General features: G+C 52.1%; 1 protein-coding gene across 1 annotated transcript in view; it reads left to right on the top strand.

Annotated features, from left to right (window-relative positions):
* The window catches only part of SUPT6H (SPT6 homolog, histone chaperone and transcription elongation factor), a 52,488-nt gene that overhangs the window by 3,581 nt on the left and 22,169 nt on the right, over positions 1-26,738 (top strand). Inside the window, exons 2-17 of the mRNA XM_032216155.1 lie at positions 1,500-1,629; positions 2,989-3,144; positions 3,812-3,882; positions 6,287-6,482; positions 8,610-8,694; positions 9,730-10,003; positions 11,078-11,179; positions 11,747-11,866; positions 11,998-12,087; positions 14,117-14,259; positions 15,252-15,403; positions 17,346-17,444; positions 18,694-18,823; positions 19,728-19,878; positions 22,082-22,236; positions 22,317-22,512. Coding sequence (XP_032072046.1) covers positions 1,524-1,629; positions 2,989-3,144; positions 3,812-3,882; positions 6,287-6,482; positions 8,610-8,694; positions 9,730-10,003; positions 11,078-11,179; positions 11,747-11,866; positions 11,998-12,087; positions 14,117-14,259; positions 15,252-15,403; positions 17,346-17,444; positions 18,694-18,823; positions 19,728-19,878; positions 22,082-22,236; positions 22,317-22,512 — 2,226 coding nt within the window. The 5' untranslated portion in view covers positions 1,500-1,523. The remainder of the gene's footprint in view (positions 1-1,499; positions 1,630-2,988; positions 3,145-3,811; positions 3,883-6,286; positions 6,483-8,609; positions 8,695-9,729; positions 10,004-11,077; positions 11,180-11,746; positions 11,867-11,997; positions 12,088-14,116; positions 14,260-15,251; positions 15,404-17,345; positions 17,445-18,693; positions 18,824-19,727; positions 19,879-22,081; positions 22,237-22,316; positions 22,513-26,738) is intronic.

Here is a 26,738-nt window from a genome sequence, read left to right as displayed (position 1 = left end):
ACTGCCGATCACCTCCATACGACCCATTAGATCTCATCGTTTAGGCCTCCTCCGAGTTCCATCCGCTGGCCAATGCCGACTGGCCACCACGCGGAGGAGAGCCTTCTCGGTGGTAGCCCCGACCCAATGGAACAATCTCCCCGTGGAGATTCGTACCCTCACCACCCTCCAGACCTTCCGCACAGCCCTTAGAATCTGGCTATCCCTAAATATCCCTATTTAGGCCTGGGGCTAAAGATTGTAACCCGCCCGAATGGTATGAATGTTGCGTTTTAATCATGTATTGTCTTATATGTAAAAGTTTGTCTTTTCCCCCCCTTGGATTGTGAGCCGCCCTGAGTCCCCCCAGGGAAAAGGGCGGCATACAAATAAACAATTACAATTACAATTACAGTAGTACATTCATTTTTATCGCTGCTCTTTTCCCTAATAATGTTAGTTGTAGTTTCCCCTATAGTTCTAGATCTTTTTTTATTTGTTGCATTAATTTTGTATAATTATTTTCTTTTATAGTTGAGCACTTTGCAGTTAGCCATATTCCAAGATATTTAACTCTCTTTGTCACTTGCAGTTCTATTATACTTTCTATTTCTTTACTTTGTTCTTCCTTCAAATTTTTAGTTATCATTTTAGTCTTTTCTCTATTAATCTTTAACCCTGCTACATCTCCATATTTTCCTAGTTCTCGCATTAAGCTATTTCCTGTTTCTAGTGGGTCTTCTATAATGAATACCAAATCGTCTGCAAAGGTCTGGATTTTATATTCCTCTTTTTTAATTTTAGTTCCTCTTATCTCCGAATTTCGTCTAATTCTTATTAAAAGACTTTCAAGCGTCAGGATGAAGAGCAGAGGTGATAGTGGGCATCCCTGCCTTACTCCTTTCATTATTTTAAAGGTCTCTGTACTTTCCCCATTTAATAATATATTTGCCTTTGGGGTGGAGTATATTGTTTCTATTAATCTTTCAAATTGGTCCCCTAATTTCATATTCTTAATTTGTTGTATCATGAATTCCCAATTTAAATTGTCAAATGCCTTCTGTGCATCCAAAAAGACGAGTGCCACTTGTTTCTCTGGATGCGCCTCATAGTACTCTTAAAATATTTGCTATTATTCTAGTGTTATTCCTGATTTCTCTTGTTGGGAGAAATCCATTTTGGTCTGGATGTATATAGCCATTTAATAGTTTTTTCAATCTCTCAGGCCACGGTTGTCTCAGAAGTACTTGTCCCAAAAAGCAACTGGACTTCCTTGAGTTTTTTTTTTTCTTTTGAAAATGTTTTGTTTCTCATCTGAGAAGCTTCTTCAGTTCTGACTAACTGGTGGGGAATGGAAGGATTTATATTCTTTGCTGTCTCATCTGGTTGTTAGCACCCCGAGGGTTGGTTGTAAGTTGCAAATGTTGTAAATGTAAACGTTACACATGCGTAATTCCTGCCACAACTGTAAAGCAGTTTTGGAGGCCTCTTTTTAACTCCGGCCTCTTCCCCCCCTCCAGGCAGCGTGACTGAGAACCGCAGCCATGTCCGACTTTGTGGAAAGCGAAGCGGAGGAATCGGAGGAAGAGTACGACGCAGACGGAGAAGTGGTCACGAGACCACCCAAAAAGTTTGTGGAAGATGAAGATGGTGAGCGTAGATAGCATTCCCAACACGTGTCTGTTGTGTTCGGTCCCTCGATTTGTCCAGTGAAAGTTAAAAGTCGTTTCGTTGCAAGATGGACAGCAAATAAATTCAATAAATCAATAAAATAAACTAACTCCGTGGGCCATATTCACGGTTACTCGTGTCTCGATCACTTTGTGGTTGGATTACTATAATGTTCTGCACATGGGGCTGCCCTTGAAAAGCATTCAGATTCTGCCATTGGTCCAGAATGCGCTGGCACAGCCAAGTTTTGGGCATTCCACAGGATGGCCAAGTAGATTGAATCCCCTGTCCCTCTGGGTCACAGGGACCTCGTGAGGCACTTCTGGGTTGAAAGGATTAGCCAGTAGTATCTCTGTTGCCTTGGGGACTCCCGTGGGGGGCTCCTTTTAGATCCCCATCAAGGGGCTGGAGCAAATGATGGGAACTCGCTCCATTCCACAGCGGGACGTGGGTCTCAAATGCGAGCTTGGAAACCTCCTCCCCAGTGTCCCAACCACAACAAGCCACCGTGCTCTTTACTAAATTGACATGCTGCCCATCTCCCCGATAAAGGCGCCCTGAGTGAATTACAAACAAGGAGAAAGATAACTATAAAAGCCCTTAAAATTAAAAAGAGATGTGCACGAACTGAGAGCAAGAGCCGGACAGCAGAGGGGTGAGCTCTTTCCCCATCAATCACCTCCATCCAGGAGGCAAGTTTTGAAGCCCTTCCGTAATACCTCTGCTCTGCCAGTTCCCATTTTCCCGGTGGCCTTCTGAGTCCAATTCAGGCCACACTGGTCATCCGAAAGCCCTGCGTAACACGGGCCCACAGAGTTGGGGGGGAGGGGCATCTTTCTCTGGTTTCTTTCATTTGCCCCACCAAAATTCACAGAGCTGCCTGTTCGGGGTCCCCTTGGGAGACCTGGACTCAGGCCTTCTCTGCCACAGCACCCACCCCGAGGAGCAGCATCACCTCGGAGACAGAGACCAGAGGCCCTGTTCCTTTGTGACCAGAACCCATTTGGTCACAATATGTCAGTTGGCCTTTCAGGAGCCCCACAACTCCCGGCCTTGCAGGAATTTGAAGTCGGCTACCGTTCCTTTTGGTGGCTGCTTTGTGCCTACCTGAACCTCATCTGGTTTGCCCATCCCTGGAATGGGAACTGCTTGCTGTCTGATTCTTCCACAGATCAACTTGTGACCCAAAGCCAAGGGCTTCGTGGGACTCTGCTCCCCAGAAGTTCTTCTGACCCCGTCAACTTTTAACACTTGGCGTAACCTTTGGCCCCCCTTCAGGGCCAGGTCTCCGTTTTCATTTGGGTTTTTATTTATTTTGTTTTTGGCTGCCTCTTTCAGAGGAGGAGGAAGAGGAGAACCTGGACGACCAGGATGAACAAGGGAACCTGAAAGGCTTCATCAATGACGACGACGATGAAGACGAGGAGGAGGAGGAAGAGGCCAGCGATTCAGGAGACTCGGAGGATGACGTTGGCCGGAAGAAGAGAAAACGCAGTAAGTGTTTGGGACGGGCAGGCGGCGGCTAGGAAGGGGGTGGTGGTTACCTAGAAAGCTTTACGTGGCAGAGGGCCAGGATCTCCACGGATATTCACCCCATCGCACTAGCCCGTCCCATTCGTTCAGGCAGGGAAGGCCTGCTACCCACCCAAATATATGCTGTAGGATGCTACCACAAAGATGATGAGGGGACTGGGGGCTAAAACATACAAAGAACAGTTGGAATTGGGTTTGGCCAGTCTAGTAAACGATGAACATTTCAAAAGGAGCTTTTGTTGAAAGACGGGGATAGCATGTCTGCGGGATCTGAGGTTTCCCACTCAAAGCGCTAAATTAAACAGTTGCAAGCAAAGCCCCTCCCAACGCCCGGACCAACATCGAGCCAATCCCAGGTGGCGAAGATCTTTTGGGAAACTTGAGCAGGGAAGGAGATAACTGTCATTCTCCCAGATGCTTCGGTTTTGCTTTCTCTGTGGCGCAGAGATAGCGCAGAGGGCTCGAGGCGCATTCCTTCCCCCCCTCCCGATTCCCCTCAAGGTCCTGTACAACGAAGAAAGGGAAAGCCCGTGAAAGTCCCCCCCCAACCGCCTCGCCCCCCCTCCCAACAGAAGGGCAGCATCCCAATAGGGAACTTTGGGGACCTGACACTTCTCTCTCGTGACAGATTTTGATGACCGCCTGGAAGACGATGACTTTGACCTCATTGAAGAAAACCTGGGTGTCAAAGTGAAACGCGTGAGTATCATTGGGGTCCCTGGTGAGCCTCGTGGGGGGAGAGGATCTCCAGGGTCAGCTGGGAGGAAGGTGGGCCTTGGAGCACTGGTGTTCTCCTTGGGTTCTTGTTTATTTGAGTATTTGAGTATTTATTAATACTTATAGGCCGCCCTTTTCCCTGAGGGGACTCAGGGCGGCTTACATAAAATGAGGGGGGCGGGGTATACAGACAATAGACACAAACAATACATAGAAGTAAAATAGTAAGCAACATTCATTCATCATTCGGGTGGGGACAGTTATCTTTGTCCCCAGGCCTGACGCGCTAGCCAGGTCTTAAGGGCTGTGCGGAAGGTCTGGAGGGTGGTGAGGGTACGAATCTCCACGGGGAGATCGTTCCAAAGGGTCGGAGCTACTACTGAAAAGGCTCTCCTCCGTGTAGTTGCCAGTCGGCACTGACTGGCAGATGGAACTCGGAGGAGGCCTAATCTATGTGATCTAATTGGTCGCAGGGAGGTAATTGGCAGGAGGCGGTCTCTCAAGTACGCAGACCCACTACCATGAAGGGCTTTATGAGTGACAAGTAGCACCTTGAAGCGCACCCGGAGATCAACAGGTAGCCAGTGCAGCTCGCGGAGGATAGGTGTTATGTGGGCGAACCGAGGTGCGCCCACAATCACTCGCGCGGCCGCGTTCTGGACTAGCTGAAGTCGCCGGATGCTCTTCAAGGGCAGCCCCATGTAGAGCACATTGCAGTATTCCAGCCTAGAGGTCACAAGGGCCCGAGTGACTGTTGTGAGAGCCTCCCGGTTCAGGTAGGGTCGCAACTGGCGCACCAGGCGAACCTGGGCAAATGCCCCCCTGGTCACAGCTGACAAATGGTGTTCAAAAGTCAGCTGTGGGTCCAGGAGGACTCCCAAGTTTATTTTACGGCTCAATTGTTTTGCTTCTGTTTACACTCCTCCTGAGATGGATAAAAGGAGATTGTTGTTGGGGGGGGGGGGGGAGATGCTGACATCATAACCCGCTTAGGGGTGCAAAGCAGTATGAAGCGGTATAGACCCCTGAGGGCCTTTGCTCTCTTCTCCCTTTCTGTTCTCGTAAGCCCTTCAGTCCCCCCGTGAGATAGGCAGCCAATGAATTTCACAAATAAAAGAATCAGTCAAATAAAGCCCAGGTCCATGGGTCTAGGACAACTCAGAGTAAACTACTCACCACGGCCAACCCGCTGTAGGATAACTCACCCTAGCAGAAAGGATTAGTTCGTCTCCTTGTGCATCAAAGCATTACAAAAGCTGATAACCGGAGGATGGATTTCCTTTGATAGGGGAGAGAGAGAGAAAAAACTACTTTGATGAAAATGTGGCCAACATAAATAAAAGGAATTAAGTGAATCCTGCAGCGCCCCACAGTGAGTTGGGTGTGGTGAGAAGGGGGTTGGACTGGAAGACCTCCAAGGTCCTTTCCAATTCTCTTATTCAGTGGGCCATGATGGGGAGTGGTCCCGCTCCAGGCCCCACTGCCTGTGCTGCCAGTGCACTGATGGCCAGCCTTTCCGTGGCCGTGTGCCAAAAGCACACCCGTAATGCAATACTCACTCACTCACTCGACGCCTCTTCACCCAACGTGGGTATAGGCGACTTCCATGGAAAGTTATGGCGATCCATGGACGCTGTTTCGGCTGGATATACCCAAGGGGACGCCAGTCCCAAGGGTCGACAGAGCCCGATTGGTGGGAACGGGGGGCACCACGTGAAGGCCGGGTTGTCGTTTGATAGTTGAGAGGCTATATTTGGCGCATCAACTATCCTTGCCCCCCCCCATAATGCAATACACGTGCAACACTCCCCCCTCCCCTTGCGCATGCACGGCAGAGACCTGAAGACCAGCTAGCCAGCGGCAGGCACATAACGCGTGCGCGGTGGAGCTCAGCTGGGGCGACTGCTCGTGTGCCCACAGAGAGGGCTCTGCGTGCCACCGGTTCACCATCACGGTGCTAGTGGATATCCATATGCAGCTCTTCCCCAAATCACCTGTTCCTTCAGGTGCCCTTCAGGGGTTTTCTGCTTGGAGTAGGGGGTCCCTTGGTTGATGGCAGGGAAGCTCCCCCAGGCGGACAGGCGGCGTCGCAGGGAAGGAAGCCCTGGGACTCGGAAGAGCAGTTAGACTTATATACCGCTTCATAGGGCTTTCAGCCCTCTCTAAGCGGTTTACAGAGTCAGCATATCGCCCCCACAGTCTGGGTCCTCATTTCACCCACCTCGGAAGGATGGAAGGCTGAGTCAACCCTGAGCCGGTGAGATTTGAACCACTGAACTGCAGATAGCAGTCAGCTGAAGTGGCCTGCAGTACTGCATCCTAACCACTGCGCCACCTCGGCTCTGAGGCAGAGACTCGATGTGACTAAATGTGCCTCTCTCAACAGCAAAAATTCAGGCGGGTACGGAAAATGTCGGACGATGAAGACGAGAAGGAGGAAGATTATGGGAAGGAGGAGCACGAGAAGGAAGCCATTGCGGAAGAGATCTTCCAGGACGGGGAAGGCGAGGAGGGGGGCGATGGAGGCGAAGGGCACCTGGCCGCAGCTGACGAGGAGGAGGATGAAGAGGAAGACGAGTCTGGTACGTGAGGCCGTGGGCCTCCTGGGTTTAGCTGGGAGAGGGCACCAGCAGTGGGGTGGGGGAAAGCTTTCTGCCCTTCCCCTTGGAGGAATCGGAGTCCGGCTGCAAGGGGAATGGCGAAGGTAAAAAAAAAAAAGACCCTAGTTGTGCTCAGCCGCCAGCCCTTCCAGGTAGGCCCAGGAACTGGCAGAGCAGGACTCCCAGGAATGCTCTCCGTTGTTCTAAGGTACCATGTTTCCCCGAAATTACGACATGTCCTGATGATAAGGCCATGCCTCATTTTTCTGGTGGGCAAAAATATAAGCCCTCCCCCGCAAATAAGCCCTCTGGACAACCCACCCCCGGTCAGGCAGAGCGCCGCTCACCAAGCTAGCGGTATCCCAAAGGTGCCAAGCCGCGGGAATCCGGGGGGGGAGGCAAAGGTGATCGTATTGCTTAGCGTCTTCAGGATACCACTGGGTTGGTGAGCGGATGTGCCCAGCTGAAGAGGGGGGTTGCCGGGCGGCTGCTCTCTTGCGAGCGGGCTCCCAAAGAGCCGGGCACAGCATCATGGGCGAATGGCTGTGTTGTACTGTCGCAGCAGCGCAACACAGCAGCCATGAAGCGACCACACTCAAGAGCAGCCAACCGGCAAACCCCCTTTCCAGCCGGGCACAGTGCCATTCACTGACCTGGGGGTATCGCCAAGCCACGTGAGCACCTGTTTGCCGCTGCCCGGCTCCCACGGCTTGGCGCCTTCAAAATGGCACTGAATGGCGCTCTACACAGCTGGAGAGGGATTGCGCGAGCGGCTGTTCTGCTCTCGCTCGCGCACCTCCCAGCCTCACAATAGCAATAGCAATAGCAGTGGACTTATATACCGCTTCATAGGCCTTTCAGGCCTCTCTAAGCGGTTTACAGAGAGTCAGCATATTGCCCCCAACAATCTGGGTCCTCATTTTACCCACCTCGGAAGGATGGAAGGCTGAGTCAACCCTGAGCCGGTGAGATTTGAACCGCTGACCTGCTGATCTAGCAGTAGCCTGCAGTGCTGCATTTAACCACTGCGCCACCTTGGCTCTTTTACCCTGGCCCAGCTCTCTCCGCAGAGCCAGGGCACCTCTGCTGCCGCCACATGGCTTTTTCTGCGGCTTCCAAACCGAGTCTTCCGACAGTGGCCGCTCTGGGCGTACGCTCTATGGTTGTACGCTCTGCCAGGAGCTGGCCCACAACTATAGAGCGTACGCCCAGAGCGGCCACTGCCGGAAGACTCGGTTTGGAAGCTGCAGAAAAAGCCATGCGGAGGTCCTCTGACTTCCGCAACCCCCCTCTGCAGCAGTGCAGAGCGCCATTCACTGGCATTTTGAAGGCGCCAAGCCAGGAGCCAGGCAGCGAACAGGCACTCACGTGGCTTGGCGATACCCCTAGGTCAATGAATGGCATTGTGTCCGGCTGGAAAGGGGGTTTGTTGGGTGGCTGCTCATGAGTGTGGTCGCTTCATGGCTGCTGTGTTGCTGTGCTGCGACAGCGCAACACAGCTGTTCGCCCCTGAGGCTGTGCCCGGATCTTTAGGAGGCTGCTCGCAAGAGAGCAGCCGCCCGGCAACCCCAAAACAATAAACCCTCCTCCCATCATCCATCTTTTTCTTCTTGTTTGACCTTTCCATCTTAATTTTATTGGATTATGATCTCTTTATTTGCCACAATTATGTGAATCGCTGCCGCTGTTAAGTAAACCATGCAGTCATTAAGCGAATCTGGCTTTGTAAGTGGCGATCATGTGACCCCCCCGGACACGGCAACCATCATAAGTATGAATCAGTTGCCAGATGTTTGAATTTTGATTTGGACTAGAAGACCGCCAAGGTCTCTTCCAACTCTTTTATTTTGGCTCATTCCTGCCCCTCCCCAAGGCCAGCTCAGGTTTCCTTCGCAGGAGGCTGGAGTGACAAAGGAATAAATACCAGAAGATCTCTTGCCAGGGAGGCCCCAAGCGTTGTGCCCATCTTAGAACCTGGCACTTTGGGGCTCACTTCGCCCGCTCTCCCAGGCCGGCCGGGGAACATAGGCCCCGCTCATTGGGTCAGGGAGGGGGGCAAGGGTCCACTTAGAGCAGCTCTGCAGTGGTTCTTGCGGCTGTTTCCCTCAGACATTGATGACTTCATTGTGGATGATGACGGACAACCCCTGAAGAAGCCCAAATGGAGGAAGAAGCTCCCTGGATACACAGACGCGTGAGTCTCCTCCTCCTCCTCCTCTTCCCCCTTGAGAGAGAACCCGTTGCTGCTCTCAAGTGCTCCCCAGGGGGGAGGCCTTTCATGGGGTGGGAGGGGGTTAAACCTGCCCGTAAGTCCTATGAGCCATTGTGAATGGGGCTCTTGAGGATGGGGCCAGCTTCATCCAGTTAGAGACCTTCTTGAGAAGGTGGTGGTTCCGTTGGGCAGATGACTCTAGAGGGCGGGGCCAGCTTAACATGGTGGATATAGATCTTGAGATGTTACTGATTCTTGAGGAGGCTGTGATTCCGTTGTGGGCACGACTCTTGAGGATGGGGCCAGCTTCATCTGGTTAGAGACCTAATTGAGAAGGTGTTGGTTCCATTGTGGACACAGTTCTTGAGGATAGGGCCAGCTTCATCCAGTTATGGACCTTCTTGAGAAGGTGGTGTTTCTGTTGGGCAGATGACTCTTGAGGGCGGGGCCAGCTTAATGTGATGGTGGATACAGATCTTCTTGAGAAGGTGCTGATTCTTGAGGTGGCAGTGGTTCCATTGTGGACATGGTTCTTGAGGATAGGGCCAGCTTCATCCAGTTATGGACCCTCTTGAGAAGGTGGTGGTTCTGTTGAGCAGATGACTCTTGAGGCCGGGGCCAGCTTAATGTGATGGTGGATACAGATCTCCTTGAGAAGGTGCTGATTCTTGAGGAGGCAGTGATTCCGTTGTGGGCACGACTCTTGAGGATGGGGCCAGCTTCATCTGGTTAGAGACCTAATTGAGAAGGTGTTGGTTCCATTGTGGACACAGTTCTTGAGGATAGGGGCAGCTTCATCCAGTTAGAGACCTTCTTGAGATGGTGGTGGTTCTGTTGGGCAGATGACTCTTGAGGGCAGGGCCAGCTTAATCTGATGGTGGATACAGATCTCCTTGAGAAGGTGCTGATTCTTGAGGAGGCAGTGGTTCAGTTGTGGGCACGGCTCTTGAGGATGGGGCCAGCTTCATCCGGTTAGAGACCTTCTTGAGAAGGTGTTGGTTCTGCTTCCTCCAACAGAGCTTTGCAAGAAGCTCAGGAGATCTTTGGCGTGGACTTCGACTACGATGAGTTTGAAAAGTACAATGAGTACGATGAGGAGATGGAGGACGAGTACGACTACGAGCCTGAAGAGACGGAAGGGGAGATCCGGGTCCGGCCCAAGAAGACGGCCAAGAAGCGGGTCAGCCGACGCAGCATTTTCGAGATCTACGAACCCAGCGAGCTGGAGAGCAGCCACCTGACCGACCAGGACAACGAGATCCGCGTGACCGACATGCCCGAGAGGTTCCAGGTGAGGGTCTCTCGGTTGTCCTTCCAGCACCTTCGCCCCCTTCCTCTTGTCCAGTCCTCACTCCCCGGAGAGCTATTTCAAAGGCTTCAGGGGGCCCTTAGGCCAGTCTTTCTCCATTTGGGCCGCTTGAAGATGGGTGGGCTTCAACTCCCAGAATCCCCCACCCATCTCCAAGCGGCCGAAATTGGGAAAGACTGCCTTAGACCTTCAGGTGGCTTCAGGCTGGTGAGCAACAGGTATGACCAGTGATCTAGAACAGTGTTTCTCAACCTTGTCAACTTGAAGATGTCCGGACTTCAACTCCCAGAGTTCCCCAGCCAGCATTCACTGGCTGGGGAATTCTGGGAGTTGAAGTCCGGACATCTTCAAGTTGACAAGGTTGAGAAACACTGTCCTAACCACTGCTGGGGAATTCTGGGAGTTGAAGTCCGGACATCTTCAAGTTGCCAAGGTTGAGAAACACTGATGTAGAATGTGGCTACAGGTAGTCCTTAACCTATAACCATTCACATAGTGACCGTTCAAAATTACGATGGCCCTAAAAGTAGTGACTTAACGACCACTTTTCACACAGCCGATGCCGTGTCCCCTGTCATGTGATCAAAATTCAGCTACTTAGCAGCCAGCTCGTATTTATGACAGTCGCAGTGTCCCGGGTCATGTAATCCCCTAGGGACCCTCTGACAAGCCGAGTCAATGGGGCAGCCCAGATTCACTTAACAACCGTGTCACTTAACAGTGGCAAGGAAGATGATAAAATGGGCACGACTGATGTTTCACTTAGAAGCAGAAGTTTCCGACGGAGTTGTAAGTCTAGGACTACCTGTAGAGTAAACTGTTCCTTAAGCCCACCCCTCCTGGGACCCCCCGATCACCTTGTCACTGTTTCTTAATGTTGCTTAGCTTCCGTCCGCATTGTCTGGCAAGGGGGTCCCTGTAATTCCCTAAAGAGGCTATGCATTTAGGGGAGGTGGTCTTTTGTCCTTTCCTTCCTCCTGGGCCTCCCTGTCCCCTGGGCAAAAGAGGGATGGGGGTCTCCAAGGAAGTCCCTTCACGCCTTGCCTTTTCTCCCAGCTGCGCTCCATCCCCGTGAAGAGCGCGGAAGACGATGAGCTGGAAGAAGAAGCCGACTGGATCTACCGGAACGCCTTTGCTATGCCCACCATCTCCCTGCAGGTAGGGCCCCAGACCCCCCTGGGAATCCTGCCGGTGTGCCTGGCCTGGAGAGTCTCCTGCCCTCAGCCAAGGGCCAGGTGGCTCGGCTGCCATTCCTTCCCCCCCCCCACCCCCATATCTCTTCTGCTGGCTGACCCAAAAGTTGTTTTTCCCAAAAGGCAGCTAGACTTCCTTGCTTAATCCCCCCCCCCCCCTTGAAAACATTTCACTTCTCACCCAAGGAGCTTTTTCAGTTCCTGCGGAGAGGAAGGAAGAGAGAAAAGAGAGAGAGAGAGGAAGGGAGGGAGGGAGGGAAGAAAGAGAGAGAGGAAGGAAAGAAAAGAAAGGGAGGGAATAGAGAGAAGGGGAGGGGGGGGAGAAACAAGCAAGCTGTGGTGCCAGCAGTTCGATCCTGACCGGCTCCAGGTTGACTCGGCCTTCTGTCCTTCCGAGGTCAGTCAAATGAGGACCCAGATTGTTGGGGGGGATTATACTGACTCTGTAAACGGACAGGGATGTCAAGCATATAAGTCTTTATGCCTATTGCTGGGAGAATCTCGGGTACCAACCATCTTCTCCTCCCCCCAGGAGAGTTCCGATTACTTGGATCGTGGCCAGAGCAGCAGCAGCAGCTTCAGCCGCAAGGGGCCCAGCACCATCCAGAAGATCAAGGAAGCCCTCAACTTCATGAGGAACCAACACTTTGAGGCAGGTTTCCTCGGCGGGCGAAGGAGCTAAGAGTAAAGGCGGCTCCTGGGCATGGCTGCACCCCCTCCCCAAGGAGCCTCCCTGGCTGCCTCCCGCCCGCCCGCTAACCAGCCTGTCTTCCCTGGGAGCAGGTGCCCTTCATCGCCTTCTACCGGAAGGAGTACGTGGAGCCCGAGCTGCACATCAATGATCTCTGGAGGGTCTGGCAGTGGGACGAGAAGGTGAGGACCAGTTTGGGGTGCCAGGGTGTGTGTGTGTGGTGTCAGGAGTTAACTAAGCTATCAGATCGATTTCTGTTTTGGTTGGAGAAGCAGAAATGGGCCCAACTGGGCTGAGAAGAATGGATTAGGTCTCTCTCTCTCTCTGCTTCTAGTCCAGAGTGTACAGGTAGTCCTCGACTTATGGCCAAGATGGAGCCCAACATTTCTGGCCGCTAAGCAAGACAGTGGTTGAGCTTTGACCCATTTTATGACCTATCTTGCCACAGTCGTTAAATGAATCACTGCAGCCTGTTAAGTTGGTAAGACAGTTGTTAAGTGAATTTGGCTTCCCCTTTCACGTTGCGGGCCAGAAGGTTGCAAAAAGAGTTTCGTCCCGTTTTTCGATCTTTCTTAGCAGAACAGAATCACAGAGCCAGAAGGGACCCCGGAGGCCTTCTAGTCCAACCCCCTGCTCAGGCAGGAGAGCCCTAGAGTCCATTTCAGACAAAGGGCTCTCCAGTCTCTTCTTGAAAACCTCCAGTGTTGGAGTTCTTGCCACAGTCATTAAGCGGATCAGTGCTGTGGTTAACTTTGTAACCCAGTTGTTAAGTGAATCTGGCTTCCCCCCTTGACTTTTGCTTGCCAGAAGGTCATAAAGGGGAATCTCATGATCCCGGGTCACTGCAATCGTCATACGTATGAGCCGGTCATAAGTATGAGCCGGTTGCCAAGCAAGGAGGGAGTCAAGCTATTCTCCAAGGCACCTGAGGGCAGAACAAGAAGCAATGGGTGGAAACTAATCAAGGAGAGAAGCAACTTAGAACTGAGGAGAAACTTCCAGACAGTGAGAACAATTAATTGGTGGAACAGAAGTTGCCTCCAGAAGTTGTGAATGCCCCAACACTGGAAGTCTTTAAGAAGATGCTGGATAGCCATTTGTCTGGAACGGTATAGGGTTTCCTGCCTAGGCAGGGGGTTGGACTAGAAGACCTCCAGGGTCCCTTCCAACTCGGCTATTGTATCTTGTATCTGAATTTTGATCATGTGAACACGGGGATGCTGCAGCCGTCATAAGTGTGAAAAACAGTCCCAAGTCACCTTTTTCAAGGATGACGTAACTTTGAATGGTCACTAAATAAACGGTTGTAACTTGAGGACTACCTAAACACCCTCATTCTGAAACTCCGGGGCTCCTAGCCACTATCCACTATTTTAAGCTGTAGCGTTTGTTCAATTGTTGTTTCTAGAATAAACTGGAATTCTTTGGGCTTTCACATTACACAACGGGAATTCGGTGCCGAAGGACAGAGCAGGAAGGGGATCCAGAGAGGGTAATCCTCTGGATCTACCCAGGGTTTCTCTAATCTTGGCAACTGGAGGGTGTAGGGGCTTCAATTCCCAGAATTGAGAGGTGGCACAGTGGTTAAATGCAGCACTGCAGGCTACTTCAGCTGACTGCAGTTCTGCAGTTCGGCTGTTCAAATCTCACCGGCTCAGGGTCGACTCAGCCTTCCATCCTTCCGAGGTGGGTGAAATGAGGACCCAGACTGTGGGGGCAAGTTGCTGACTCTGTAAACCGCTTAGAGAGGGCTGAAAGCCCTATGAAGCGGTATATAAGTCTAACTGCTATTGCTATTGCTAATTCCCTAGCCATTCTGGAAGCTTGTACATCTTCAGGTTGGGAAGATTTGGGAAACCCTGCTGGAGCCCACGTGTGCCATGAGTGCCACGTAGCTTTTCCCTCTTCTTCTCACCTTGAGGTTTCCCACCTGGGCTACTTTTAAGACTTGTGGACTTCAATTTCCAGAACTGAATTCTGGGAGTTGAAGTCCACAAGTCTTTAAAATGACCAAGGTGGGACACCCCTGCTCTATCCAAGGAAGTGTTGGCGCATCTCAAGGAAGCCTGGTTCAGTGGCCAAAGCCCCAGGATTTGGATTGGCTGTGCCGATGCTCTGGCGGCTGGCAGCTTCCACCCGCGGTAGGGAAGGAAGAGGGAGGGGAGCACGAAGGCGCCAGGCAGACGAGGTTCCTCTGCTCTCGTCCTCCAGTGGACCCAGCTGAAGATCCGTAAGCAGAACCTGACCCGCCTCTTTGAGAAGATGCAGGCCTACCAGTACGAGCAGATCTCTGCCGACCCAGACAAGCCCCTGGCTGACGGCATCCGGGCCCTGGACACCACCGATATGGAGAGGTAACCCCCATCCCTCCCCCTCTCGCCTCTCTGCTTGGAGGGCAGCCAGGCCCCTCTGCTAGGACGGGCTCTCCTCCAAGCCTCACTTTTGTACCAATAAAGGAGAATATTTGTAGCTCACGGTTGATATGAGGGGTCCTTGGTGCTCTCTGAGCTTGATGGTTTTCTTGCAGACGTTTTGTTACCAAATTAGGTAACGTCATCAGTGCTAGATGAGAGGGAGGTTTGTGAAAAGAGGAGGAGGAGAGGAGAAGGGGGAGAGAAGGAAGGAGGAGGAGGACTGTAGAGTCCTTGGTGTCTTTCTTGCAGACGTTTCATGACCCAACTACAGAAGGTCATAAGTGCTGGAAGGGAGGGGAATTTGGGGGCGGGGGAGAAGAAAAGGATTATGGGGTCCTTGGTGCTCTCTGAGCCTGGTGGTTTCCTTCCAGATGTTTTGTTACCAAAGTAGAGAACGTCATCAGTGCTAGACGAAAGGGAGGTTTGTGAGGAGGAGGAAGGAAAACTACAGAGTCCTTGGTGCCTTTCTTGCAGACATCTCATGACCCAGCTATGGAATATCATCAGTGCTGGGAGGGAATGACGTTTGTAGGGAGGAGGAGGAGGAGAACTGTAGAGTCCTTGGTGCTCTCCGAGCTTCACGGGTTTCTTGCAGGCATTTCATGACCCAACTAGGGAACATCATCAGTGTTAGAAAGGAGAGGGATTTGGGGAGGAGGAGGAAGAAGAAAAGGATTATGGGGTCCTTGGTGCTCTCTGAGCCTGATGGTTTCCTTCCGGATGTCTCATGACCGAACTAGGAAACCTTACCAGTGCTACTAATGATGTTACCTAGTTTGGGTGATAAAAACATCTGCAAGAAAACCCCAAAGCTCAGAAAGCAGCAGAGCCCCCTCCCTTTCCCACCGTCTGGGCACAAGCTCTCCAGGCAGCCTCCTTTTGGGGTGCCCCCGTCCCCCGTTCCTCCCTCCTGGAAGATGCTCTCTTTGCAGGCTGAAGGACGTGCAGTCGATGGACGAGCTGAAGGACGTCTACAACCATTTCCTGCTCTATTACGGCCGAGACATCCCCAAAATGCAGAATGCCGCCAAAGCCAGCCGCAAGAAACACAAGCGCGTCCGGGAGGATGGCGAGGAGGAGGAAGGTATGCCGCAGCTCCCGCGGCCTCAGAGGGGTTTCTAAGTGGTCTTTGCCCCTGGGCACAGCTGCACATTCATGCATGAGGGCGCCTGCTCCAGCCTCCTGCGCTAAAGACCCCGGGGGTCAGGCGGAGAGAATCAGGACTGATGGCCAGAACTGCCTTTGTCCCATCAACTGTCCCGCCCGTCGTGCAGGGGAGGTATGCTGCGGACCCTGTCCGTCAATGCATTCTGACGGGCAGGGCTCCGGGGGGGGGGGGCTGCCTTCTCTGCCCTTGCCCCCACCCTGTTAGATATTCCCACCCCACCCGCAGCCTCTAAAGGCCTATGTCAGGGTTCCAACCAACGAACCCAACCACAGCAAGCATGACGATCCAATCTCTTAATGTAAAGCTTTATTGAGTACATCATTTTGGCACAGGTGAAGGCAAAACCAGATCTGACTATTTCCCACGCAAACCCACATGATTAAAATACAGAATGTCCCCTCCTCCTATTAGACCGGGTCACATTGTTCAATTGAGTCTCTATTGTTATGAGAAAGTCTTTGGCTCTGGCAACCACCTGTTGAAGGGTCCTTGGTTCTCACGACTGTCTTCTTGCTGTCCGGAACCTACGTTCCCTCTCCCCCCCCCCTTCCCACTCCGCTGGATCGTTAGCAAGGTGAGAAGAGAAAATGTAGGGAGGGGGGGGAGAAGACCATGCAGCTGTGGGGTTGGTTAGCGCTCTGAAAGGCCCCTCCCTTCACCTTCTCACTAAGTTGTAGCACTTTTTAATCATTCTTGCCTCTTTTTGAAAATTAACCTTTATAGTCTTTGTGTTTTGATTGTACACCACCTTGAGTCCCTCTGTCGGTAAAATAAGAACCCAGATGATTGGGGGCAAGAGGCTGACTCTGTAAACCGCTTAGACAGGGCTGGAAAGCTTTGTGAAGCGGTATGTAAGTCTAAGCGCCATGGCTATTCCTAAGCAAATTAGATGATAGATAGATAGATAGATAGATAGATAGATAGATAGATAGATAGATAGATAGATAGATAGATAGATAGCAATAGCAATAGCAATAGCAATAGCAATAGCAATAACAGTAGACTTATATACCGCTTCATAGGCCTTTCAGGCCTCTCTAAGCGGTTTACAGAGTCAGCATATTGCCCCCAACAACAATCCGGGTCCTCATTTTACCCACCTCGGAAGGATGGAAGGCTGAGTCAACCCTGAGCCGGTGAGATTTGAACCGCTGAACTGCTGATCTAGCAGTCAGCCTGCAGTGCTGCATTTAACCACTGCGCCACCTTGGCTCTAGATAGATAGATAGATAGATAGATAGATAGATAGATAGATAGATAGATAGATGATAGATAGATAGATAGATAGATAGATAGATAGATAGATAGATAGATAGATAGATGATAGATAAGAAATGAAAGGAGATAGATTAGATAGATAGATAGACAGACAGACAGACAGACAGATATAAATAGATAATAGAAAGATGAAGAGATAAATAATGGATGGATGAAGAGAGAGGGATTAGATGGAGATTAGAGAGAGAGAGAGAGAGAGAGAGAAGTGTTGCCCAAAGGGGAAGGTCATCCTCTGCCTTTGTCTTGCCTGGGGTGCTCTATCCCAAGGGCCCCCCCACCCCTGGTCTGCGGACCGGCACCGGACTGTTGCATGCCAGAAACCGGTCCACACAAACAAGTGAAGCCCCCACCTGCGGGATGCAGGCAGCACACAAAACCACCTCCCTTTCAGTCCGTGGAAAATACTCTCTCCATGGAACCATTCCCTGGTGCCCAAAAGGTTGGGGGCCACTCTGTCCCTTTCCTGCTCCCTTTCCATGCCCATTGTTACCATAGAGTGCTGGTTTATTCCATGTCTGAAGGGCTCCTTGCGTTCTCGGCATTTCCTGGTTGGAATGTGACCGTCCGGTTCTCTTTCTAGGCGAGAGAGAGGACGGAGAGGAGGAAGAGCAGAAGGGGCCTGAGCTCAAGCAGGCCTCCCGCCGGGACATGTACACCATCTGCCAAACGGCAGGTCTAGGTAAGTGGACCTTTGGGGCTCCCGTGCACCGCCCCCCCTCCCACCCATACCCCCAGGAGCCCTCCAAGGAATTATGGGACGAGGTTGGAATTAGATGGAGTGGTGCGGTGGCCTAGAGGTGGAGCTCTCGTCTCCCAATCAGGAGGCTGTGAGTTCGATCCTAGGTAGAGAGAGATTTTTCTTTCTCTGGGCACAATGAGAATGTGTCTGCTGAACAAAACTCCGCATTGGCAACAGGAAGGGCATCGGGCCAGTAAGCACTCAGCTCCAGTCAGTTGCCCAGACTCCACCCCACAAGAGATTATGGGGTCATTAAATGAGCAAAAGTAGGTGGAGTTGCCAGGCATTTCAATTTGGGGTCAGGGGAGGTCAGCATAGATAGTCCTCAACTTATAACTGTTTCATGGCCATTCAAAGTGACATGGGAAAAAAGGACTTTTTTACACTTAAAACCGTTGCAGCACCTGCATTCAAACGCTTGGCAACTGATTTGTACTTATGATGGTTGCACTATCCCGAGGGTCCAATCTGGGTCGGTCACCTGGACCAGAGGTTTTGTCTTCCGAGCTTTCGGACTTGTGCTGGAGCCCATCCTCAGGGAACTTCTCTCTGGCACAGTGCGTGCTGCTCTGGGCGTGATATTTATAATGCCTGTTGTAAATGGCTTTTTAGTTGTTGATTGGGGTGGGTTGACGGCTGACTTTTAAGTCATTAGCTATCATTTGTTTATGCTGCTCAGCCCTCGCCTTCTAAGTACTTGATAGGCTGGTGGTAAATCAGCACTCCTGTTAACTGACGAGCGGCCCATTTCCCAGGCTTCAGCCACTTCCCTGGCTGTTTTTGTTCCTGCTCATCCAACAATCTTAGTTAGATGCAAAATTGAACGTGTGTCCTTGTTCATTGCAGTGTGAGGCTACCAATCAGTTGGGGTCTCATCATCTGACTGTTCGTTTGTGTTCTTGCCGTCTGGTAATTAGCTTCCTCCCCGTCTGTCCTACATAGTCAAGAGGGGATCCATGCAGGGGATCCAGTAGATTACATATCCAATCAATATTTCAAACGCCGCTTACAACAAGCACCATATAAATACCACACACAGAACAGCTAGAACTTCCATGAGGTTGGGCTCCAGCACGAGATCGAAAGCTCGGGAGACAGAACTTCTGGTCCCGGTGACCGACCCAGATTGGATCCTGCCTTTATGTATGAAACACGCTTAGCCGTGACACCGGGTGGGTTTCTTCTGCAGATGGCCTGGCCAAGAAGTTTGGGCTGACCCCCGAGCAGTTTGGAGAGAATCTCCGGGACAGCTACCAGCGCCACGAGACCGAACAGTTTCCCGCAGAACCCTTGGAGCTGGCGAAGGATTATGTGTGCAGGTGAGGGGGGTCCTCCTCCCAAGGGGTGTGGGGCAGGGGGGGCGGGGGCTCCCTTCCTTTGGTCTCCCTTGGGCAATCTGAAAATCTTCTTCTCTCCCACCAAGGCAGCATTTCTCCACCGCGTTTAGGGAGTTTTTAGGGAGTTCTAGAGTTGTTTCGGTTGCCTTGGGTTTGAACCTTGGCCCGCGGAGGTGAGGGCATCAGACCGGTGTTGAGGGCTTTCGCTAGGTACAGGTGGATCAGGTGGCCTTTGCATCTGGGGCTGGATCCCCTGTCTGAAAGCAAAACCCAATCACGTGTGCCCCCTTTCCCCCCCAGTCTACACAACCACCTAAGGGTCCTTCTGAATTTGGTTTTTGCTTTTATCAAATTCTGTTTCCTCAATTGCCGCCAACTTTAAGATATGTGTACTTCAACTCCCAGAATTCCCCCGCTTTTTAAGATTGGTGAACTTTAATTCCCAATATTCCCCAGCCAGCTGTGCTTTAAGAGGGGGTGGCCGTCCACTCCTAAATTCCCCTGCTTTAAGATGGGTGAACTTTAATACCCAGAATCCCCTAGGCAGGATGCTTTAAGATGTGTGGCCCTCCCCTCCCAGAATCCCCCAGCCAGCAAATTCTGGGTGTTTGAAGTCCACCCTTAAAGTTGTCAGGATTAAGAAACAGGGATCCAATTCAATTTTCGAGTGCAGCCTTTTGTAAACAGGAACGCTGGACCCGCAACCCTTCAGGCTAACAGTTCCCTCCTCTCTCTCTCATTCTTCCTGCGGCTGTAAAGCTCTTTCCGGTGGTCCTGGGAGCAGAAGAAAAGTAGAGTGTAAATAAAAATGAGGAAGGGGTTTTACCCCGGAGGGTCCTGTGGCACGTACTCACCTCCCCTCCCCCTTTGCCCCTAATGTTTGCAGCCAGTTCCCCACCCCCGAGGCCGTGCTGGAAGGGGCCTGCTACATGGTGGCCCTGCAGATCGCCCGGGAGCCCCTGGTCCGGCAGGTGCTGCGCCAGACCTTCCAGGAGCGGGCAAAGATCAACGTGGCCCCCACCAAGAAGGGCAAGAAGGTACGGCTGGGGAGGGGAGGCTGGGTCGGCCCTATTCCCCCCTCCTCCCCAAGGAGGCCCCCCTCCCCCCCGAGCCAGCTCAGGGGAGGCCCCAACACTCAAAGCGGAAACATGGATTGAGAATGAATGGGGAGGCCAAATCAGCTTCTGGCATGCATAATATAGATGGTCCTCAACTTACGACAGTTCATTTAGTGACCGTTCAAATAGCACTGAAAAGCCACATGAGCGTTTCTCACACTTATGACCCTTGTAGCATCTGTTGGCAACAGACTCATATTTATGACGGTCGCAGGGTCCCAGGGTCACGTAGTCCCCTTCTGCGACTCAACCGGGCAGCCGGATTCACTTAACAACGGTTTTCCTCAATTAAGAACTGCAGTGGTTCACTTAACAGCTGTGAAAGGAAAGGTGGTAAAATGAGGCAAAACTCACTTAACAGATGTCTCATTGAGCGGCATAAATCCATTGTGGTCATAAGTCGAGGACTACCTGCTTACAGCCACAGTTGAGCCCAACATTTCCATTGCTAAGCAAGACAGTTGTGAAATGTGACTTTTGCCCCATTTTACAACCTTTTTTGCCACCGCTGTTAAGTGAATCGTGCAAGTTAAATTCATAGCACCGTTGTTAAGTGAGTCTGGCTTCCCCATTGAGTTGGCTCGTCAGTAGGTCGCCAGAGTGGATCACAAGACCTTGAGACGCTGAGACCATCATAAATGTGAGTCAGTTGCCAGGCGCCTGAATTTTGACCCTGGGGATGTGGGCGAAAAATGGTCATTTTTTTCAGAGCCGTTGTAACTTTGAACAGCCAGTAATCTTTTGTAAGTTGAGGACTACCTGTATTTTGAAAAACGCACAATAAGAATGATGAATAAAATTATGTATAAATTATTGTGGCCGTGTTTTGCTCTGGGCCTGCCATTTACCGTGTTTTTCAGAGCATAAGACGCACCAAGGTCTTGAAGAAGCAAATTTAAAAAAATGAGTAGATAGGTAGATAGAGGGAAAGAGAGGGAGAGAAAGAGAGAGAAATACAGTAGGTAGGTAGGGAGAGAGAAAGAGAATAGTTGGGTAGGTAGGTAGATAAAGGGAGAGAGAGAGAGAAATACAGTAGGTAGGTAGGAAAAGAGAATGTGTAGATAGGTAGGTAGAGGGATGGAGAGAGAGAAATAGAAAGAGATAGAGAAATAGATAGGTAAGGAGAGTAGGTAGGTTGGTAGGTAGAGGGATAGAGAGAAAAATAGAGAGAAAGAAATACAGTAGATAGGGAGAGAGCATGTAGTTAGGTAGATAAAGGGATAGAGAGAGAAATAGAGAAATACAGTAGATAGGGAGGGAGGGAGAGAATAGGTAGGTAGGTAGAGGGATAGAGAGTGAGAAATAGAAAGAGAGAGAAATACAGTAGATAGGGAGGGATAGAGAGAGAGTAGTTAGGTAGGTAGATAAAGGGGGAGAGAGAGAGATACAGTAGGTATGTAGGGAGACAGAGTGTGTGTAGGTAGGTAGGTAGAGGGATAGGGAGAGAGAAAGAGAGATAGAAATACAGTAGATAAGTGGGTGTTTCTGCTGGCACAGCATTTGATCAATGTAATTCTCATCAATCAGTTAAAGAGCTTTCCGAAGGGGGGGAAAACGTTTTTGCACTCTGCAAACCTCCCCAAAACGGCCCGTTTTTCACGAAAACGAGCCCGTATTTTTGTCAAACAATTGCAGGCATAGCCTTATGGCGGCTGGGGGCTGCTGGGGGCTGGGGGGGGGCAAAAATGGCCTGTTTTTTGCTCATTTCTGCACTCTGCAGCCTCCAGGAGCTCTCCGAAAGCCTCCATAAGGGTATGCACAGCCACTTTGGTGAAGGGGCGGGGCTTTGGGAGGAAAAAAATGCTGTGTTCGGTGTATAAGACGCACATAGATTTTCAGCCTCTTTTTTTGAGGGAAAAGGGTGCGTCTTATACTCTGAAAAATACGGTAGTTCCATTCATCTAAGAGATACCTGAGGAGTTGCAGGCGTGGCTGACGGGGGCCTTTCTGGCTGCTGCCCCTGACCAGCGGCCCTGTTGCTGGCTTGGAAGTCCTTTGGGGCTACCTGGAACCCGGAGCCATCGGGAGAGGGCCGTAGGGGGTGAGGGAGCCCTCCTCCACTCGCCCGTGCCAGGGACTGGGAGAGAAGAGCCATGCGACCTCCCCTCTCTTCCTCCTCCAGGACGTGGACGAGGCCCACTACGCCTACTCCTTCAAGTACCTGAAGAACAAGCCGGTCAAGGAGCTGCGGGACGAGCAGTTCCTGAAGATCTCTCTGGCCAGAGAGGAAGGCCTGCTGACCATTGACATCTCCGTGGACATGAAGGGCGTGGACGGGTGAGTCCGACGGCCGCGTGGCTCTCCTGCTGTCCCGCTGGGCCACCGTTCCTCAGCCTGACTCCGGCCCTCCCTTGCAGCTATGGCAACGACCAGAGCTACTTCGAGGAAATCAAGGCCTTCTACTACCGGGACGAGTTCAGCCACCAGGTGCAGGAGTGGAACCGGCAGCGCACGCTGGCCATCGAGCGGGCCCTGCGCCAGTTCCTCTACCCACAGATGGCCAAGGAGCTCACCAACAAGCTCCTGCTGGAAGCCAAGGAGTGCGTCGTCAAGGTGGGTGGGGCAGGAGAGCCTGGCGGCATAGATCGCTCGGCACAGGCTGTCCTTGACGGCTTCTGCTGCTAAGTGAGGCCTTTGATGATTGAGTTTTGTCCCAAGTTACGCCTTGCCTTGCCTCAGTTGTTAAGTGAATCACCGCAGTCGTTCAGTTAGGAACCCGGTCGTTAAGGGGATCTGGCTTCCCCACTGACTTCGATGGTCAGAAGGCTGCAACTGGTGTGTATTTGCAATGGTTCCAGTGTCCCGAGCTCAAAGCTTGTATTTGAGAGACCGCCTGCTGCCAATTACCTCCCAAAGACCCGTTAGATCACACAGGGTTGGCCTCCTCCGGGTTCCGTCTACTAGACAATGCCACCTGGCTACTACCCGGGGGAGGGCCTTCTCTGTGGCAGCTCCGGCCCTTTGGAACGAACTCCCCGCAGGGATTAGTAAGAGCCAAGGTGGCGCAGTGGTTAAATGCAGCACTGCAGGCTACTTCAGCTGACTGCAGTTCTGCAGTTCGGCTGTTCAAATCTCACCGGCTCAAGGTTGACTCATCCTTCCATCCTTCCAAGGTGGGTAAAATGAGGACCCGGATTGTTGTTGGGGGCGATATGCTGACTCTGTAAACCGCTTAGAGAGGGCTGAAAGCCCTGTGAAGCGGTATATAAGTCTAACTGCTATTGCTATTGCTATTCGGACCCTCGCCTCTCTCCAGGCCTTCCGGAAAGCCGTCAAAACCTGGCTTTGCCGGCAGGCCTGAGGTTGATGAGTTCCCCTCCCCTCTCGACTTGTGTGGTTGCGTGATTCTTGCTTATTTTAATTATCTGTATTTTGTTCTATGTTCCCCTATTCCCCTTTTTGAATTGTTCGCCGCCCTGAGTCCTTCCCGGAGAAGGGCGGCATACAAATAATAAAATTCAATTCAATTCAAAAACAAAACAACAGTGGCAGCAACGGCGGGTCGCCCGGCTTGGGATCTCTGCAGCCGGCATGGGTGTGCCCAGCAGCAGCTTCCCGCTATCCTCCTTGAACTCTGTCGGCTCCCCCCCCCCCCCCGGTGGACATGTCATCTCCTCGTTCCATCTTCCCGTGATGTCATCCCATTTGGTTGATGCCACACTCTCCTCTATGCTATACTGCGACAGAACTTTATTCCCTTCGGGAACTCCCCCTTTCCCGGGGATGGGCGCCTTGCCTATCAAGACGCTTCCTTAATGACGCTTCCTTGGGATCCCGAGAGGTGGCATGCGAAAAAGAGACTTCTTAGGGGTTTTTTACAGGGGTTTTTAAATCAAATTTTAAGGGAAGGGCAGGGGGGGGGGGTTGATACGGATTGCTCAGACAGGCTTGGGGGAGGGGGGAGTCTGCCAGGGCACAGGCCAGAGCTAACCAATGGGCATGGGCTGGGAGTGCTGGGAAGGGTTGGGATTCCGGGAGAGACATTAAGCAATTCCATTGGGGGTTCCACCATCTCTACTGTTTGTGGGAGAGACAGATATGGTGGGGGCCGAGGGCCAAATTATGTTCGGGGGACGCAGGTCCCCTGTTTAAGAGCTATCGCGCGTTCCGACCCTCATCACCCTTCTCACACCCCTGGGTGCTCGGGATTACAGGACTCTGGTCTCCGGCTGGTGTCGCTTAACGCCAGGTCCGTGGTACATAATGCTCCCCTCATTTACGACCTCATACAAGAGAGTAGAGTGGACCTGGGGTGCATTACGGAGACCTGGTTGGGCCAAGAGGGGGGTGTCCCCCTTAGTGAATTATGCCCACCAGGCTTCCGGGCGTTTCACCAGCCGAGAGCCCAGGGCAGGGTTGGGGGGGGGGGGGGGCGGTGGTTATTAGGGAAAGTCTCAGACCTCAGGAGGTCACTGTGCCTCAGATAGGTGGGTGTGAGTCCCTTTTTGTGAAATGGGGCCTTGGAGTTCAGGTGGGCCTTTTTGTTACGTACCTGTCTCCCTGCTACGTTTCATCGGCCCTGCCGGAGCTGCTGGATGTGTTAGCTGGATTGGCGGTTGATTTCCCCAGGCTTATGATCCTGGGGGATTTCAATCTGCCTTCCATTGGCAAGACATCCAAGTCAGCTCAGGAGTTCATGGCTTCCATGACGGCTACGGACCTAACTCAGTTAATTCAAGACCCCACCCATAATGGGGGACACACGCTCGACCTGATTTTTGTCTCTGGGCAGTGGATGAATGATCTAGATTTAGGGGATGTTTCTATCCAACCCTTGTCATGGTCAGATCATTTCCTCATCAGGCTTGACTTCCATACTGCTACCCCTCACCGCAGGGAGGCGGAACCGACTAGATGGTTCCGCCCCAGGCGTCTGGTGGACCCTGAAAGGTTCCTGATGGAGCTTGGGACTTTTCCTGAATCCCTTGCTCACAACTCGACCGAAGCCCTAGCGGAAGCCTGGGATAGGGCGGCTACTGGGGCTTTGGATCGTGTTGTGCCTTTGCGGCCTCTGACCAGGTGTCGATCCTGGGTAGCTCCCTGGTTTACCGAGGAGCTCCAGGAGATGAAACGCTGGAAAAGATGCCTAGAGAATGGTTGGAGGGCCAGCCAGTCCGAATCCGATCGAACACTAGTAAGAATTCATATTAACTCCTACTTAGTGGCGATAAAAGCGGCAAAACGACAACATTTTTCCGCTCTTATCGCGTCCGCAGATAACTGCCCAGCCGTCCTGCTTAGGGTGACCCCCTCCTTACTTAACCAAGGAGCTGGGAATGACCCCTTGCAGGGTAGGGCTGAGGAATTTGTTCAGTATCTGCAGGATAAAATCGCTCAGATCCGGACAGGCTTGGACTCTGACTGGGGAGATTCGGGCAAGTCAACAGGGATGAATCTTTTGGAGACCATCTGAGGTGAGTTTGACCCTGTGACCCCCCCGAGGGCATGGACAGGATTATGGGGAGACTCAGTGCTGCCACTTGTGTGCTGGACCCGTGTCCCTCTTGGTTAGTCTCGGCTTCCCGGGAGGTGACACGAGGCTGGCTCCAGGCGATTACCAACGCTTCGTTGAGAGAGGGGTTCTTTCCCACTGCCTTGAAGGAGGCGGTGGTGAGGCCCCTCCTTAAGAAGCCTTCCCTGGACCCAGCTTCTTTAGCCAACTATCGTCCGGTCTCCAACCTTCGCTTTGTAGCGAAGGTTTCGAGAATGCGGTAGCACGTCAGCTTCCCCAGTCCCTGGATAAAGCTGCCTACCTGGATCCGTTTCAGTCGGGTTTCAGGCCCAGATACAGCACGGAGACGGCATTGGTCGCATTGGTTGATGATCTCTGGCGGGCCCAGGACAGGGGCTGCTCCTCTGTCCTGGTCCTATTAGACCTCTCGGCGGCTTTCGATACCATTGACCATGGTATCCTACTGCGATGACTCGGGGGGTTGGGAGTGGGGGGCACCGTTTTGCGGTGGTTCTCCTCCTCCTGTCAGATCGGTCGCAGTTTGTGTTGACGGGAGGACAGGGATCGACCCCGAGGTGCGTCACTTGTGGGGTGCCCCAGGGGTCGGTTCTCTCACCCCTCCTGTTCAACATATATATGAAACCGCTGGGCGAGATCATCCGTGGTTTTGGGGTACGGTATCATCAATATGCTGATGATACCCAACTTTTCATCTCTACCCCAAACCACCCAAACGATGCCCTCGACGTGATGTCCCGATGCCTGGAGGCTGTGCGGATCTGTATGGGGAGGAACAGGCTCAAGCTCACTCCCTCCAAGACGGAGTGGCTGTGGTTCCCGTCATCCCGGTTTGTCCATCTTGTTCCATCTTTGATGACGGGGAGAGAAATTTTAGCCCCCTCAGAGAGGGCCCACAATCTGGGCGTCCTCCTGGATACGCGGCTTAGTTTAGAAGAACACCTGACAGCCGTGACCAGGGGGGCCTTTTACCAGGTTCACCTGGTACGTCAGTTGCGCCCCTTCCTGGATCGTGATGCTCTGTGTACAGTCACTCATGCCCTCGTCCTTTCTCACCTGAACTACTGCAACGCTCTCTAGATGGGGCTGCCCTTGAAGAGCACCCGGAGGCTCCAACTGGTCCAGAATGCGGCTGCGCGGGTTATCATGGGGGCACCTAGGTGCTCCCATGTTACGCCCCTTTTAGGCGGCCTGCACTGGTTGCCGGTTGTCTTCCGGGTGCGATTCAAGGTACTAATTATGACCTTTAAAGCGCTCCATGGCTTAGGCCCAGGGTACCTGCGAGACCACCTACTGCCTCCAGTAGCCT

The sequence above is a fragment of the Thamnophis elegans genome, chromosome 4 (assembly GCF_009769535.1).
Source record: "Thamnophis elegans isolate rThaEle1 chromosome 4, rThaEle1.pri, whole genome shotgun sequence".
NCBI classification, from domain to species: domain Eukaryota; kingdom Metazoa; phylum Chordata; class Lepidosauria; order Squamata; family Colubridae; genus Thamnophis; species Thamnophis elegans.
This window is presented reverse-complemented; position numbering and strand designations above follow the sequence as displayed.